Below are 16,499 nucleotides of genomic sequence, written 5' to 3' on the forward strand. Positions count from 1 at the left end.
ACAAAAAAGAGTTGGTGCAAAATGTCAAAAGTTGAGAAACCTTGTACCAGAGTATGATAGTAATCCATTCACTTTTATATCCTCGCTACACTGTGCCTAGTAAGACAGGTTCTCACTGAATCTTTGTTGAACAAAAGAATAAGTGAAAGATCAAATACAGGAAATACCGTTCCTGCCTTCTAAGATCTAATAGTCAAGTGAGAGAAAAAAAAAGTCAGTGATTTGCATACTGCACACAGAATAAGGAACAATTAACTAAAAGAAGACACAACAAAGAAAGTAAATTTTGAGCTGGAAAAACTGAGTTTTCGAATCAGAAAGAACAGATATCAATGCACAGAGACATTCTCAAAGAGCCGAGTTTCATGTGCTACAGAAACACACGGTGCAGCATGGGGAAAGAGTTTGGTAGTGAAGGTCACAGCCAGTAAGGCTAGTGCATAATAAAGAATGCTCTCATTCACCGTGTCAAGGAGACAGACACTGAGGTGATAATACCTGGTTTTAAACAGGTAAATGATGTGATGGCAATGTGCTGAGCAGGTTGACTGAGGAAATGACCATGAACAAAGACCAGTCCATCAGCCTGGTAATTCTCTAACAATCTGCACCTTGAAAGCAGGCAGAAGACCCCCTTTAAGTGGAAGGACCTTTAAGATCCATGCAAGTAACATGGAGGAAAGATGGAAAAAGGAGACTATATTATTCCATTTTTCTAAAAGTTTTTAAAATGAAAAGCAATAATAACATCTTAAATTATTAAATGCCTATTACAAAGCAAATTTTGTACCATAGTCATTTAGCAAATCAATTTCACAAGCATTAATGGTGTTCTTCTAGCCTAAAAAATCAAAGGTAGAAAATAAAGCCCTTAAAATATTCTAATGCAGGCCCTGGCTGGTTGGCTCAGTGGTAGAGTGTCAGCCTGGCATGTGGAAGTCCTGTGTTCGAATCCCGGCCAGGGCACACAGGAGAAGCGCTCATCTGCTTCTTCACCTTCCCCCTCTCTTTTCTCTCTATTTCTTTCTTCCTCTCCCACAGTCAAGGCTCCATTGGAGCAAAGTTGGCCTGGGCACTGAGGATGAATGGCTCCATGGCTTCTGCCTCAGGCGCTAGAATGGCTCCAGTTGCAACGGAGCAATGCCCCAGATGGGCAGAGCATTGCCTCCTAGAGGGTTTGCCGGGTGGATCCCAGTCGGACACATGTGGGATTCTGTCTCTCTGCCTCCCCACTTCTCACTTCAGAAAAATAAAAATAAAAAAAAATATTCTAATGCAATGAACTCAAAATAGCCATGTTTTCAAAAATATAATTTTATACCTGTTTAAGAATAATTGCTTGCTTGCAGAATTTCTGTGCAATGTTTGCAACTTGCTGTATTTTGGCAGGAATAACAAAACCAAGTGTGGAAAGCTGACGAACTTCTCTCAGAAGAATCACCAACCGATCTGAATAGAGCACTTTCAACGATCCATCATTAGGATCCAATTCCATAATTCTACTATTAGCCTCGATACTACAAAACAAAATAAATGACTTTTTAAGTTTCATGATCTTACTCTTCTGACAGATTAAAAACAATAGTTTTTAAAACTATTCTATAAATATAAAGTCAATTCAAAGTAAAATATACTTTAAATTATAGTTTTCAACTGGTTATCTTTTTCACATAGTATCTCACAACTCAGACTGTGATAATAAACTGCAATATCTAAAATATAGCATTAATGTTTCAACCAAGCAGTTTTGAAGTCAGAAAAATCAATCACTCAACCTTCAGCTAAGACTCAAAACTGTTGTCATATCCACCATAAAGAGAAAAAATTTTGATTCATTTACTAAAATGTATTCCTTTTTATTCCTCCTATTTGGTTAATACTTTTAATCAAGGATCACTGATAAGAACATCAAAACAGTACAAGTAGAGACTCTCGAAGGTTTCATCTCTATGCTCTTTTTCAGTATCTAAATACTGACCTTTTTGTTTCTTGTAAAGGCTACAATAGTAAATTTTACATTGGGGCACTCAAGTCATCACAGATTATAAAAATTAAGCTGAGCTAAAACAAGCATAAAGTATTATATTCTCACGATCTTTCTTTCAGGATCAGGTTTACATAATGCTCGTTTCCTTAAATCACTACAACAATTAAGAGAACTTGCAGGTCTTAGAAAGTAAGTTATTAAAAAGAAAAGAACAAAACTAGTCAGCCTACTTAATAACACACATAACCGCATTTCCCATGTATAAGACACACCCTTTTTCCAAAATTTGGGGGTCTAAAAACTGGGTGCATCTTATACAGTGGTTGTAGTTGTTTTACTTGAATTTCCCATATTTTCGCACTTATTTTTGCACTCATTATTAAAGACAGTGATTTATCTTCAAACACAGATGCGGACAAGGTAATGGACTGGAGTTTTGACAGTGATGAGGAGTTGTATGAATTTTATGATGAATAAAACTTGACTTCAATAACTTTATGTAATACACTTTCTTTTCATTTTCGGGTCCCAAAATTAAGGTGCATCTTATACAAGGAAGTGTCTTATACATGGGAAAATATGGTAATTAGGCATACTGTAAAATAAATTAAAATAATGATGAAGCCAAAACTTTCCTATATGAACGTAATGTCTATCAGTCGATTATTATGGTGGTCCTTTTCGCCGTTATTTGAACCAAATCCTCAAAGTTAGCTTCTACATACCAGCATATCCTAAAATATGTTCCAAAACACACTGACTCTGGGATAATAAATTTTACAAAACAATAAAAAGCGAGAGTCAGGGTGTTTCATTGTCAGATGGGAAACAAATATCAAGCTGAGCAAAGTTAAACAGACGCTATACAGCAGGTCTCAGTCCTTTGGTACACAGTGGATCTCTACTACAGCTATAAAGACAAAAGTGTGTCTATATTCCAAAATTAGCTGACTAAAGAAATCTTATTTTTTCTTTATTTTGGCCCTGAGAATCTCTCAAAGCTTAGGTTCAGAGTGGAAAGGAAAACGTTAAATGGCATGAAGTTATAGTCATTATGACCTAGTACTTTTTGGCTCCATTATTCCTCTACAAACAAAACACAAAATAAAAGGAAAAAAATATTTATTCAGTTAAAGAAGCTACCACTTTTGGTCTAATTATCCTTTGCTGCAATATAGAGAAAATAAATAGAATTGCATACCACAGACAAAATTACTTTTAAAAAAGTAACAAGTTGCTAAAAACTAAAAACATGACAAATTTCTAAAAATACAGACAATAATATGCTGAGAAAGTGTACCAGAACAAAGATTCCATGGTTTCTAGACCACTCATTTTAAATACCTATTAGAATAATAAGGACCAATTAACTTATTAATACATTCACTCTAGCTTAATAGTTACCAAACCCTTAGGACAGTGGTTCTCAACCTTTCTAATGCCGTGACCCCGCAATACAGTTCCTCATGTTGCGGTGACCCCAAACCAAAAAATAATTTTGGTGGCTACTTCATAACTGTAATTTTGCTACAGTTATGATTCTAATGTAAATACCTGATATGCATTATGTATTTTCCGATGGCTTTAGGCGACCCCACTGGGGTCACGACCCACAGGTTGAGAACCGCTGCCTTAGGGATGTTGGCTACCATGAAGAAGGTAACTTAAAATGAATGAAATATTACAATTTACAATGTGTGCATGTATATGTATATATGTACCTATGTAATATCGAGATAAAAGGATAAAAAAACAAAGACGGATGCCAGTAACAAAAAACCACAGAAGATAGAAAGCCTAACTCCAAAATGGGACTCTATAGTTCTGGGGAACAGACATGAGAAACTAGGGAACAGTCAACCAACTATATCAGCAAATTGCCAACCTTAATGACATAAAAGTTGATAAATATTAACAAAAAAAATTAAATCAGCAGCAAGTTGGATTATTTCCATCTTGCCATTTGGATTAATAACATAAGAAAAAAGATTTTGTGTAGATTTCAATATTTAGTACATTTAAACTTACCCCAAACCAGATCTAGAATCAGACAAACCAGATTGAATATCCCTGGACCAATCATCAAACTGCTCTTGTTCATACAGTTTAAACTGGTCTAAGAGATCTTTAGCACTTCGATGGAAGGATCGAAATCCTGAAAAGTCCGACAGAAGAGCCTCTGCTATTTTGATGGTATCATCCACCTTAATAAGTCAAATTATAAGGATAGTTATTATTTAAAATCTAACAAAATTAGCCCCTTTCTCTGACCTGTGACTTAAAAATTATTTTCCCAATCATCTATAACAGCACAAGAGAAAATCTGCCAGTGAATATAAGAATACAACCCCTAGTTTGCCTCTGAATTATACAACCTCAGGATAACAAAACACAGAGGACAATGCATACAAGGCATGATCTGAAGGGTAAGATAAGGGAAATTAAGGTGAAACTCCAAGAATTAGGCAATACTCCTAAACATCTTAATCAGCAATTTGGGCCTTTTACTAAATGCTCTGGCTAATGTCTCAAACAATAGTTAGGCCAATTTGAATGGCAATTTAAAGGAGAGAAATTCCTTTCCTTCATAATTGTTCAAAGAACATTGTAGCACTTTGGAAAGCTCATTGACAATATTAGGCTGCAGAATATTATAACATCCCAGAAAATAAAACATCAAAAATGCAAACTTGAATAAGTAGAAATACCAAACATGCTAGCCTTTATAATACTCTGTATCTGTGCAGTGTAAAGAATGCTTTTCTCTTCCCTTGAATGTTTTGTAAGTAAGCACTTACCTGGAACAACTGCAATGGGAATGACAAATGATTCAATAATTATCTCTATACAAGGAATGAGAACTACTACAACCTCCTCAGTACACTTCTTCAGAATTCTACATTTCACATGAAAATTAGATGGCTATGCCAAGGAAAACAGAGAATGTTTTTTTAATATTTTCACAACAGATCTAGGTGACTTCTACCTTAATTTAGCACATTCTACAATTAGTATCCTACAACTTATTAAAACAAGTACCTTCAATTCCAACTGGCGAACCCAAACTATATTATTGACAACTTCTGAAAGGTTTCTGCCAGAGAGCGGTCCAGACACATCACCAGGGACTCCTCGGCATCGATTCTCAAAGTCTGATCGGAAATCTGCAAAGTTTAAATCAAATAAATGGTTATACACATTCAGCAAAGATTTCCTAAATGTCCCAAGAACTATGTCCAATTTTGTAGATAAAAATATTATAAGGGTTGGTCCTTACCCTCAGGGACCTTGACATATCAAATGAAAACAGAAAAAAATAATAATAATGGGTTAATTTTTTAAAAGTCTGCCATTTATAACAGAAATAGTAAATTAATCTTCAGCATGTGGAGGTCAGAAAGTGTGGTCTTAATTCTAAATGGTACATAACAAGAAAAAAGTAAACTACAAAAACATTTCTCAAGCACACTCTACAGTCTCTAAAAAACTTTTACCTTTAACTGAGTCCACAAGCCTTGCAAGTAAAGTTTCTCTTTCTAACATCAATTCTTTGCTTATAATTGGACGCTTCACCAACTCTTTATATTTCAGAAATGCTTGAAGAAGCTAATACAAAATAAAAGTATATGTTTATCCCAAGTGGATTGACTTGGTAAATACATATGTATCTCTTAAAATAACTTAAAGAAAATATTAAAAACAAAATATTTCAGTATTTTACCTGCTGTGGACTATCTTGAATCTCTGAAATATAGCTTTTCAATCTTCCTGCTATGCTGCGTTCCGCAGGAGCAGTAATTTTTTCATACTGAGACACCGCAGCTTTCCATAAGGGCTGAACAAATTATCAATATTGTTAGACTTCACTATTTTAAAAATCTGCCTTTAAAAAGAACACGGGAAGGGGGGTGGAAGAAGGTATGGGGGGATAAACGGTGATGGACGAAGACCTGACCTGGGAAGGTGAACACACAATACAGAGTACAGAGATGTGATCTAGAGCTGGGCACATGAAATCTGTATAATTATGTTAACCAGTGCCACCCCAATAGAGTCAATTAAAATAATAATAATAATAAAAGAATAACACAAACAGTAAATTGTATATAGAAACATATATTCAACCTCAGTGTATGGATTATACTGCACGGGGTTCAGGCCAGTAAAAGGTTCAAACACTCGAGCCAGGATTTTCTCTTCACTAGCAGGCAGGAAATAGAGAAGCTTCTCATGAATTGTTCTAACAGCCAAGACCTGAAACATAAAATATGACAACAACGAATTTATTTAAATCAATAAATCTTCACAAAAAGATCTAAAACCTAAAGATACAGCGCAAGAGCTTCTGTACTTAGGCTCTCTAAAATGAACTATAAAACTGAATCTGTAATTTGGAGAAAACTACTCATTAAGGTTCAACATGATACAAAGACGTAGTATATCAATCCAACAATCAGTGTGCTCAAACCTTATAAAAATATATAAAATCTAAATTTTTAAAACTATGCTTAAAGCTCATTTAAATTCCAGCTCCTCCCCTACTTAATATAGTACTTCTGATTTTCAAAATTCTATATTAAATTGCAATTCTGATAATGAAACGTATTAACAACTCTATTATGTATGATTTACAAACAGTAGAAAAACAAATCATTATATTTTATATTTAAAACTTCCACCAACAATCAAAAGGTAATTTAAAAAGGATAAGGAAAAGTACTATAATCTATTTTAGTCAGAAATACCAATTATAAACTCATGACTCCTGCTCAAAACAAAACACCAATTTAACAATAATGCCTACTAAAGAGGCCTTAAAGCACTAATAACAAAGTAAAATTTAACATTTCCTCAAACAGATTTTCATTCCTAAATACCATTTTCCACTAAAAAGAGCCAGGCTCTTTGGAGAAATAACTAATTTCAGGTATGAAACAGAAAATGCAAGAGATGGGCTGGTACATTTCGGAAGGCTTGAAAATAAAGATATTATCAAAGAAATAATAAATTCATGTTCAAATGACACCAGGGCCAATTTACAGGGGGCATTCCCTGCCCAAACATGAAACAATTTAAATAAAATAATAATAACTATAATGGATGAAAATACATAAAATAGAACTCATGGGTCCATAATAATACTACTGAAAAACATTTCACTGATTGCATATGAAATTTATTATGATACAAATTTATTCCTTGTTCTAAAAAGTGATAAATAAAAGGAAAGAATTGTTTATACTGTTATTCTTAATAGACTTTATTTCAGGGTAATTAATAAATTGATGAGGAACAGTTCTCTCATCATCACTAACAAATGTAGAAAGAACAACAGAATTAGAAAATACCTATTTACATCTCCTCATGATCATTAATGGCATCTAAAGTCCTTAAGACAAAAATTGATGGAGAGCATCATAACAGATGAATCAGGCTAAAAACACCTGAACCCACATATCAAACTGAAAGCTGAGCAAATTAGAAAAATTAAACACTGAATAGATATAAAGTAATATTAAGAAATTATTGTAATTTTGATGGATGCTATAGTGGTATTGTAGTTATGTTTTAATTGCAAAAGTGTATGATTTCTTGGATTGGCTTTTAAAAATGTCCAGACAAAAAGGAAAAATAAAGGCAGGCAAAGATGGATATGAACTGAATACTATCAAAGGCTGTTGAAATTGAGTATGGATATACTGGCATTCATTACACTATTTTACTTTTAAGTAGGTCTGAAATATTTCATGATGAAAAGGGTTTTTTAAAAGTCCCCAAAGAACTACAGTTTCATAAGCAGAAATGGAAAAAGTCAGCTTCACAATCTAAGCATATTCTCAATTTGCTTGTCTCTTCAAACTAAGCATATAAATCCTATACTGAAACTCATAACTTATAAAAATTAAGCAGCTGTTTCAAATATTTCTACTGGGTATCCCCCTGAAAAGCTGCCTTGCTTAAAATAACTTCAATAGCCAAGAAAATGTCTGATAGCTTCCATACATGGATAAGTGGGTTGATTATCTTTTTATACCAAAGAACAAAAGAGAAGCCTGCAACTTAGCAGTTGAACATTCAAACACCAAAATAAAAGAAAGGAGGTGGAAACCAGCACTCAGTTAATGCCCACTGTGCACCTGGCCCTGTCATAAACTTCACATGAACGTTAACCAGAGGCAGATTTAATGGTGAGCACACCGGACGCACGCCCTTAGCCCCAACTTCTGAAGGGCCCCACAAAACCCCAACTTCACACTTTTTTTTAAAGTTTCTTTTTTTTATTATTATTATTCATTTTTAGAGAGGAGAGAGAGAGGGGGAGAGAGAGAGAGAGAGAGAGAGAGAGAGAGAGAGAGAGAGAGAGAGAGGAGATACAGAGAGAGAGAAGGGGGGAGGAGCTGGAAGCATCAACTCCCATATGTGCCTTGACCAGGCAAGCCCAGGGTTTGGAACCAGCGACCTCAGCATTTCCAGGTCGACGCTTTATCCACTGCGCCACCACAGGTCAGGCCACACTTTTTTTTTAATGACAAGTTTTAACCAACCAAGTTTGGTTTCATATGTGTAATTTTAACTTTAATAGTACATAATATTTTTTATTTATTTAAAAATATGGTTAACGTGTATTTTTGTTTTCCCTCTCTCTCCTTTTTTTAAGGGGCCCAGTATTTTCTTCTGCGCCCAAGGCCTCAACTGACTTTACTTCACTTATTCATATAAATAGTTTCTATCAGATGTGTAGAGCTTATTAATTATAAAAGACATTGATAAACAAGTGAGATACTACACAGTTTAAGACAAAGGGACAAATAATCGAATGCTACCTCTTCAAGGCGTCTGCCTAGTTTGTCAAGTGTTCCTGGGAAATATTTCTCATTTTTCCAGGGATGAGGAACATAGCGCTGCCACACCTGACCTGTTAGATGATCACAGGCAATCACCCACTGTTCACATATTGAAATACCAGCTGTCAGACCTTCTTTCACATGGTAATAAGGGTCTTCCCATAGGTTCAAAGTTCCCAACTTTTTCTGAACAAATCTTCCAAATGAGCCACCTAATAAAACATAAAGCAAATTTTTTAAAGATGTCTTTTTACAAATAATTATAGAATACATACTCATGACAAAATTAATACACAAATTAGCAAACAGGTTCTATGAAATACCGCATGCACACCCTTAGAGCTGTCAGTAACAAATATTTTTCAAAGAACAGAAGTATTTTTGCATTTTGCACTATACCATGTACATCTTTAAAGTGTAGAAATATATATATGTATATATTTTACTAAAGGCTGCAGAGTCTACTGTATATAGTATAGCATTATGCAACCCATTTTCAACTGCTGTTTGTTACAAACAATGCTGCAATACATATCCCTTATATATACACCTTATGTACTTGTCTACTATTTCCTTAGGATAATCATGAGAAGGGTATATACTGAATCAAAAGTGTTAGTACTCTTAATATTGACAGATAAACCAACACAATAGTAAAGACATTTTGAGTTCATTACAAAATAAATTCTAAATTAATACATGTATAGGGTCTAAAAATCTATGTAAATTTAGTTGTAATAATGGTTAAAGAATTTGACACATAATTTAAGTTAACCAACTATATACAAATATCTGCTCAAATAATTCTATATAATTTGCTTTAAGAGTTTTCTTGAAGCAACAATTACTACATTAGGGATCATTTTAAGTACGGAATTAAGGAAAAAAACAAAACAAAATAAAATAGGCTTCTAAAATTTCAAAACCTTATTTCTTTACTACATAGTACCTATGATATCTAAGAGATGTAACATTCGTGACTCAGGATAATGATCATGCTCCGTCTGTCTCCACACGTCATCGACAACATTCCGAGTCGTCTCCACCAAGTCAACAACTTCCACTAAGGACAGACTGTCCAAGTTATAAAACTCCTAAAACCAAAATGCATTCATTTTCAGACATAATCATATATTTACCTTTGGCAATAAACTCAAAATGTTCTCAGACTTTTTCAACTGCTAAAACTCTAATATTTGTCATATTATTTTCTCCTTTTTCTGCCAAATGATATATTGCTCCTTTATAAGTTCTTTTGCAAACAAATTTCATGAGACAGAAAAAAATAATAATTGCGAAAAATATATTCATTTATTTTTACCCTAGGCCAGATTTTCTATAAATTTGGATTCCTTTATTTGATTTACCCAAACAGAGGTAGTCTTAATGTCATATATACACCACCCATTGTAGCTGGCATATCTTTATTCATTCGTTTACTGCACAATGCTACCAATAACACAATGATTCTAGTACAAGGTTTATTATTCTACACTTCACCACTGTTAACAAAGAAAGTTTAAAACCATTTCAAATACTTCATTAAAGTATTATTGAATGATATTGGAAATAAATAGAAAATTATATATATGTATTTTGAAAAGAATAGGTTTTCATAACCATAATTTACACGGTCACTTATTTTAACCTTTCTGTAGTACATCAAGGAATAATCATCAAATAAGTAAAACTAAGACTTTTAAAATTCCAGATTAAAAAAACAGAAAATAAAATAAAATTACAGATTACTTCAAAATGCTAATTTTAGTAACATGAACATTCTTTCAAAAGAATATATATTACCTCCATGTAGATAAACCTTTATTAGTGTATAAGCTTTTTTTCCCACTATCTACTTGCAGAAAAGTAATTATGTTTGAGGAAAATATTTAGTAGAGATTAGAATTTAACTTTTTTTTAAGTTTAGATGTTTAAGTTCTACTCATTAAATATACTCCTTAAGTAAACCTTGCTACATATAATTTTGTTCACAATCATCAAGTAATGGTTTTAAAAGAGATAAATTTATTAAAAATAGAATCCTAAAGTACATTTATTGAAAGCCTAATATATAATATGGATGAATCACATACTCTTGCAATTGTTTCAAATAACTCTTTAAAATAACTGGCTCTTTCTTTACTAATCTGTTTATTTCCACGATGAGCCTGTTCAATCCAAAATTGGAATTCATCATTTGGTGTAAGAATACCTGAAAAAATGAAAAGGAAAAATACATCTATGTCAATTGAAAATGAAAAGTCAGAAGGTAATCTGATTTATTTGCTGAATTTGCGTATTCCCTGTACTATTGAAGATGCTCAGAAAGAAAGTTTCATAATTTCTACAGGAATTCTTACTTGAATCCACTAGAAACAATAACCACACCAAGTTTATAATTCATATCAAGTTTATTGCTCACTATGATTCCTTTATGCGTTTATAACCCAATCATCCTCTATTGTCATCTGCTTCTTACATCTATGGATTTACTTCTCCAACACAACACTTTCCTAAATCTAATTTGAAAAGTATTCATGTTATTGAATATTACCTGAATTAAAAATAAGAATGATTTAATCAATAAATGTTTGCAGCCCTGGCCAGTTAGCTCAGTGATACAGTGTTGGCTCCCCCATGTGGATACCCCAGGTTAGACTCCCAGCCAGGGCACACAGGAGAACCACTCATCTGTTTCTCCACCCCTCCCCCTCTCCTTCCTCTCTCTCTCTCTCTCTCCCTCTCCCTCTCTCTCTCTCTCCTCTTCCTCCTCTCCTGCAGACATGGCTCAATTAGAGCGAGTTGGCCCTGGGTGCTCAGGATGGCTCCACAGCCTCCACCTCAGGCCCTAAAAAATGGCTCCAGATGCAATGGAGCAAAGGCCACAGATGGGCAGAACATCGTCCCCTACTTGGCTTGCTGGGTGGATCCCAATCAGGGTGGATGCAAGTGTCTATCTCTGCCTTCCTTCCTCTAAAAAATTTTTTAAAAATAAAATAATAAATCTTTGCTATTTTATTTCAAAATTTAAGCAAATTAAAATAGTTTTACTTTTAAATTTGCTTTTAATTTTCCAATGAACTGGACAATATCTACTTGCATAACACATGCTAGACATAAATCATTCTTTCTGGGTCTGTGGAATTCAAAGACATTAAATTTACTAATCAAGCAATAAATAAAACTATATCCAATATTTTAATTTTTTTTTTTGACAGAGAGAGAGTCAGAGATAAGGACAGACAGACAGGAAGGGAGAGAGATAAGCATCAATTTTTTGTTGCTGCTCCTTAGCTGTTCATTGCTTGCTTTCTCATATGCCTTGACCAGGGGCTACAGCCAGGGCAAGTGACCCCTTGCTCAAGCCAGTGACCTTTGGGCTCAAGCCAGCAACCGTGAAGTCATGTCTATTATCCCCCACTCAAGCCAGAGAACCCACGCTCAAGCTGGTAAGCCCATGCTCAAGCTGGATGAGCTCACGTTCAAGCTGGATGAGCTCACGTTCAAGCTGGATGAGCTCACGTTCAAGCTGGATGAGCCCACGTTCAAGCTGGATGAGCCCAAGCTCAAGCTGGTAAGTTCGAAGTTTTGAACTTGGGTCCTCCATGTCCCAATCCATTGCTCTATCCACTGCACCACCACTTGGTTAATCTATATCCAATATCTTTAAATAATAATTTGTGGATCATGTATTTTATACTAAATGTTCATACGAGTAATAATATATCTATAGCCATAATAAAATTATAATTAAAATGTTTTAACATAAACATCAATGGTCAATTATCCTTACAAAATATACAGTTAGAGTCAATCCTCAGTATTTAAAGATTATGGATGTAGAAATTCACCTACTTGCTAACATGTAAGCCTAAAATCAATATTTGCCTTCTTTGTTAGGCATTTGCAGACATGAGCAGAGCAGTGAAAAATCTGAGTTGCTGAACACATAGTTTCCCTACTGAGGTTGGATAAAGTAGCACTGTCTTCTCATTTCCTATCTCCTAGTAAACAAGAGTCTTTTTCCTAGTCTTTGGTAGCCTATTTAGTGTCACATTTGTGTGCTTTTGGTTGGTGATTTCGCTGGCTAAAATGGCCCCCAACCTGTGAAGAAATATTTTAGTTGACTAACATGCTAATAAGACAATCATTTTGATTTTCTTTGACTAAGCTATGGCAATATACCTCGTGTGTCATCTTCCTTAAATTTCAATTTTGATAAATTAATGTCTGATCTTCGTAGGACTACACCCAATCCAGCTTCTAGTTCACTCAAAAGATTCTGAAGTTTGGGATCAAAGTCTCCACTCCATTCCTGATCCTAGATAAAAACAGACAAGAGCAAACACTGATCAAAAGCTTGCCAATCAGAGTGACTTACTAACACTAGCAAAGAACTAAATCCAAATTCACTTATTATACTCAACGCTTGACACTACCTCCATCTCATAAGGGAGAGAAAAAGTCCCTATGGCAATATAAGAGCTTATGTGGATTGCAGTTTATGTTTTTCTCTAATTTCTCTATTTGTCTTCAAAGCTGACTTAAAATTTTTTTAAGTAAAATATATTTTAATTAAAAAAAGTAAATACTAATGACATTAACAGCATATAAAGTACTATTTATATTTCTGTTTATAAAGGTATTTATCCAAATAATCTATGTTTAAAAAAATGACTATACAGCTACTTTACTCACCTTTAACAACATTGGGGCAAATACTTGCCGCACTACTTGATAAAGGGAATTTATAGGTGATTCTAACATAGATGAAACAAGAATGTTATTATGTAGATTCTGATCAGTAATTACTTCAGGTCGCAGCTTGAAAAACACCAGCACTTTATCCTTTGTGTCAGCGAAATCAATCTAGAATGATAAATAAATGATTTTTGTTACCTTCTATAAGGGCAGTAGTCATGGCCATTGCTGTGGCCATTCAGGTGCAGGTTCCCATTAGATTGGGACAGATAGTAAAGAAGCAACTGAGCCAAGAAATGGTGGGCCATTCCTTTATTCTACTAGCCTTGCACCCATCAGGCGAGTAAAAAACTCACAGATCACCAAAACCCACTCATACATTCTCCGGTTCTACAACCAGGAGAATCTTTTCCAGTTTTTCCTAGAATTAAAGCCCCCCACCCCCAGCCTCAGTCACCTCTGGTTCCCCATCTCCTTCTCTCTGCACAAACTCTGCAAAAACATGGTTTTCTTCTTCTTACTTCTTTCTTCTTAAAACTTTTTGGAGTGGAAAACCCCTCCTCCAGCACACATCAGCATAACAAAGCCCCTTCCCAAGCAGGAAGGTAATTAGCAATTTCACCAGGCAGCGCAATTGCAATTCACATGAGCAGCGGCCATTTTTAACAATAAAAGTGAGCAAAACCAGAAAATACAAATTTTATGAACTCATATGCCCAAAACCTTCATAAAAGTTAATATTTGAAAGAAATATTCCCTAAAATGCTTATCACTGTAATGTTATCCCTTGAGAAAATAGGCATTTAAAAAATAACTATATAGCATATTACAACCAATCTATCTCAGCTCCATAAGAATATCTGGGTTTTAGTCCGACCTGTGGTGGTGCAGTGAATAAAGCCCTCAACCTGGAATGTTGATGATCCCACTTTGAAACCCTGGGCTTGTGAGGTCAAGGCACATACAAGACAAACTACTGCCAGTTGATGCTTCCAGCTCTACCCTCCTCTCTTCTCTCTAAAATCAATAAATAAAAAATTTAAAAATAATAATAAAAAGAATACCCGAGTTTTAAAAGATTTCCTCATTTATATGTGATTGTATTATGAAACTATTTTGGTAAGTGATTTATAAACAGAAACCACGACATAAATACTGATGGCATGCACTGCTAACTACTCCACTCCAGCCAGATTCAAAGCAAAGCTGTGCACCCCAGGCACACATGGACAAGAAATATTTATTCCACTCCACTATACTATAGATAGTCTATAGCAGGGGTTGGGAACCTATGGCTTGCAAGGCAGATGTGGCTCTTTTGATGGCTGCATCAGGCTCGAGGACAAATCTTTAATTAAAAAAACAGTAATGTTAAAAATATAAAACATTCTCATGTATTACAATCCATTCATTTTCTACCGCTCATGTTCATGGTTGCAGGTGGCTGGAGCCAATCACAGCTGTCCTCTGGGACAACACCAAATTTTTATTGGATAATGCGTAACATACATGGGTCATTGTATGGCTCTCACGAAATTACATTTTAAAATATGTGGCGTTCATGGCTCTCTCAGCCAAAAAGGTTCCCGACCCCTGGTCTATAGCAAGGATTTTAATTACCCGTTTACCTGAACCTAGCATTTTCATAGGTTTTTAAGTTGTACATAAACTCAAAAATAATTTAGTTGTCTGTCTCCTAAAATCACTTGAATCAAAATTTTCACTAAATTACTTGAACCAAAAGTTTCTCTTAAAAGTATTTGATCATCAAATTTCTTTTATTAAATTAACACTTAACTAGATTATTTTAAATTGCAACTATATAGGAATTTACTAAAGTAAACATGCTTAAACTAGGTCAGTTAATAGCAAGTAGTCCAGGAGTCCCCAAACTATGGCCCGTGGGCCGCATGCAGCCCCCTGAGGCCATTTATCTGACCCCCGCCGCACTTCCAGAAGGGGCACCTCTTTCATTGGTGGTCAGTGAGAGGACCATAGTTCCCATTGAAATACTGGTCAGTTTGTTGATTTAAATTTACTTGTTCTTTATTTTAAATATTGTATTTGTTCCCATTTTGTTTTTTTACTTTAAAATAAGATATGTGCAGTGTGCATAGGGATTTGTTCATAGTTTTTTTTTATAGTCTGGCCCTCCAACTGTCTGAGGGACAGTGAACTGGCCCCCTGTGTAAAAAGTTTGGGGACCCCTGAAGTAGTCCATTAGCTGAAAAGTATACTGCCTAAAAGAAGTTCTTGCAGTACAGACATATTATCAGTTGTTATCATTTCTTTTCCCATGAGAAGTCCATGCACTAAAAAGCTTTCAAACAAGTTCACTGCTGTGTGTGAAAAATACCTTATACATGACTGAGTTTCATTCTACTTCTCTTTTATCTCAATCATTGTATGTTTTCACTGCTGGGAAGGAACTGGCATTTATTGGTGTAGCTGCATTACTCCCGTTTTCACACATTGGGATTCTATTGCTAGGATTATCATTTCATTCCAATTACAAGCAAGTGAGATAACAAGCTGCAGATCTATAGATTGGAAAAATTCATGCTTTACTAATTAAGTAGTACGTAGCCTTGTACATCCTCCACTCTCCTGTCTGAAAAAAAATTCAAAAAATACACATTTTATGATCATACTTTGAAAACAGCAACTATAGTCACTAGCCAAGGTTCCCTGGAGCATCAGTCAGGACGATAAGTTTTTGTCCTGGCCAAAGTCAGACTGAAAGCAAAGGGTCAGCCATTATTCCCTGAGAAAAGGAAAACTGCAAGGCAACACTCCTAGCAGCCTCTCCTCCCACTTCCCTATCATGGGCAACTACTACTTCTTAATTGAAACTATATTATTTAATAACTGCTCAGTCAAGGTATAAAGTTGTTCTTTCTTAAGATGCCAAATACCTCTATCCCCTACTGGGTTAGATCAAGATCAACATACTACAACCTGCTGCC

General features: G+C 34.8%; 1 protein-coding gene across 4 annotated transcripts in view; it reads right to left on the reverse strand.

Annotated features, from left to right (window-relative positions):
- Nucleotides 1–16,499, reverse strand: part of DYNC2H1 (dynein cytoplasmic 2 heavy chain 1) — a 328,872-nt gene that overhangs the window by 307,563 nt on the left and 4,810 nt on the right. For 3 of the 4 annotated variants that reach the window (XM_066247663.1, XM_066247662.1, XM_066247661.1), the window contains exons 2-12: nucleotides 13,531–13,701; nucleotides 13,018–13,153; nucleotides 10,926–11,044; nucleotides 9,782–9,926; nucleotides 8,812–9,044; nucleotides 6,113–6,241; nucleotides 5,709–5,822; nucleotides 5,482–5,593; nucleotides 5,027–5,151; nucleotides 4,016–4,191; nucleotides 1,322–1,517 (exon numbers count right to left, since the gene is read on the reverse strand). In XM_066247663.1, the coding sequence (XP_066103760.1) occupies nucleotides 1,322–1,517; nucleotides 4,016–4,191; nucleotides 5,027–5,151; nucleotides 5,482–5,593; nucleotides 5,709–5,822; nucleotides 6,113–6,241; nucleotides 8,812–9,044; nucleotides 9,782–9,926; nucleotides 10,926–11,044; nucleotides 13,018–13,153; nucleotides 13,531–13,701 (1,656 nt within the window). The remainder of the gene's footprint in view (nucleotides 1–1,321; nucleotides 1,518–4,015; nucleotides 4,192–5,026; nucleotides 5,152–5,481; nucleotides 5,594–5,708; nucleotides 5,823–6,112; nucleotides 6,242–8,811; nucleotides 9,045–9,781; nucleotides 9,927–10,925; nucleotides 11,045–13,017; nucleotides 13,154–13,530; nucleotides 13,702–16,499) is intronic. The other variant, XM_066247664.1, reaches the window with a different exon arrangement.

This window comes from Saccopteryx bilineata, chromosome 1 (genome assembly GCF_036850765.1).
Source record: "Saccopteryx bilineata isolate mSacBil1 chromosome 1, mSacBil1_pri_phased_curated, whole genome shotgun sequence".
Classification (NCBI taxonomy): Eukaryota; Metazoa; Chordata; class Mammalia; order Chiroptera; family Emballonuridae; genus Saccopteryx; species Saccopteryx bilineata.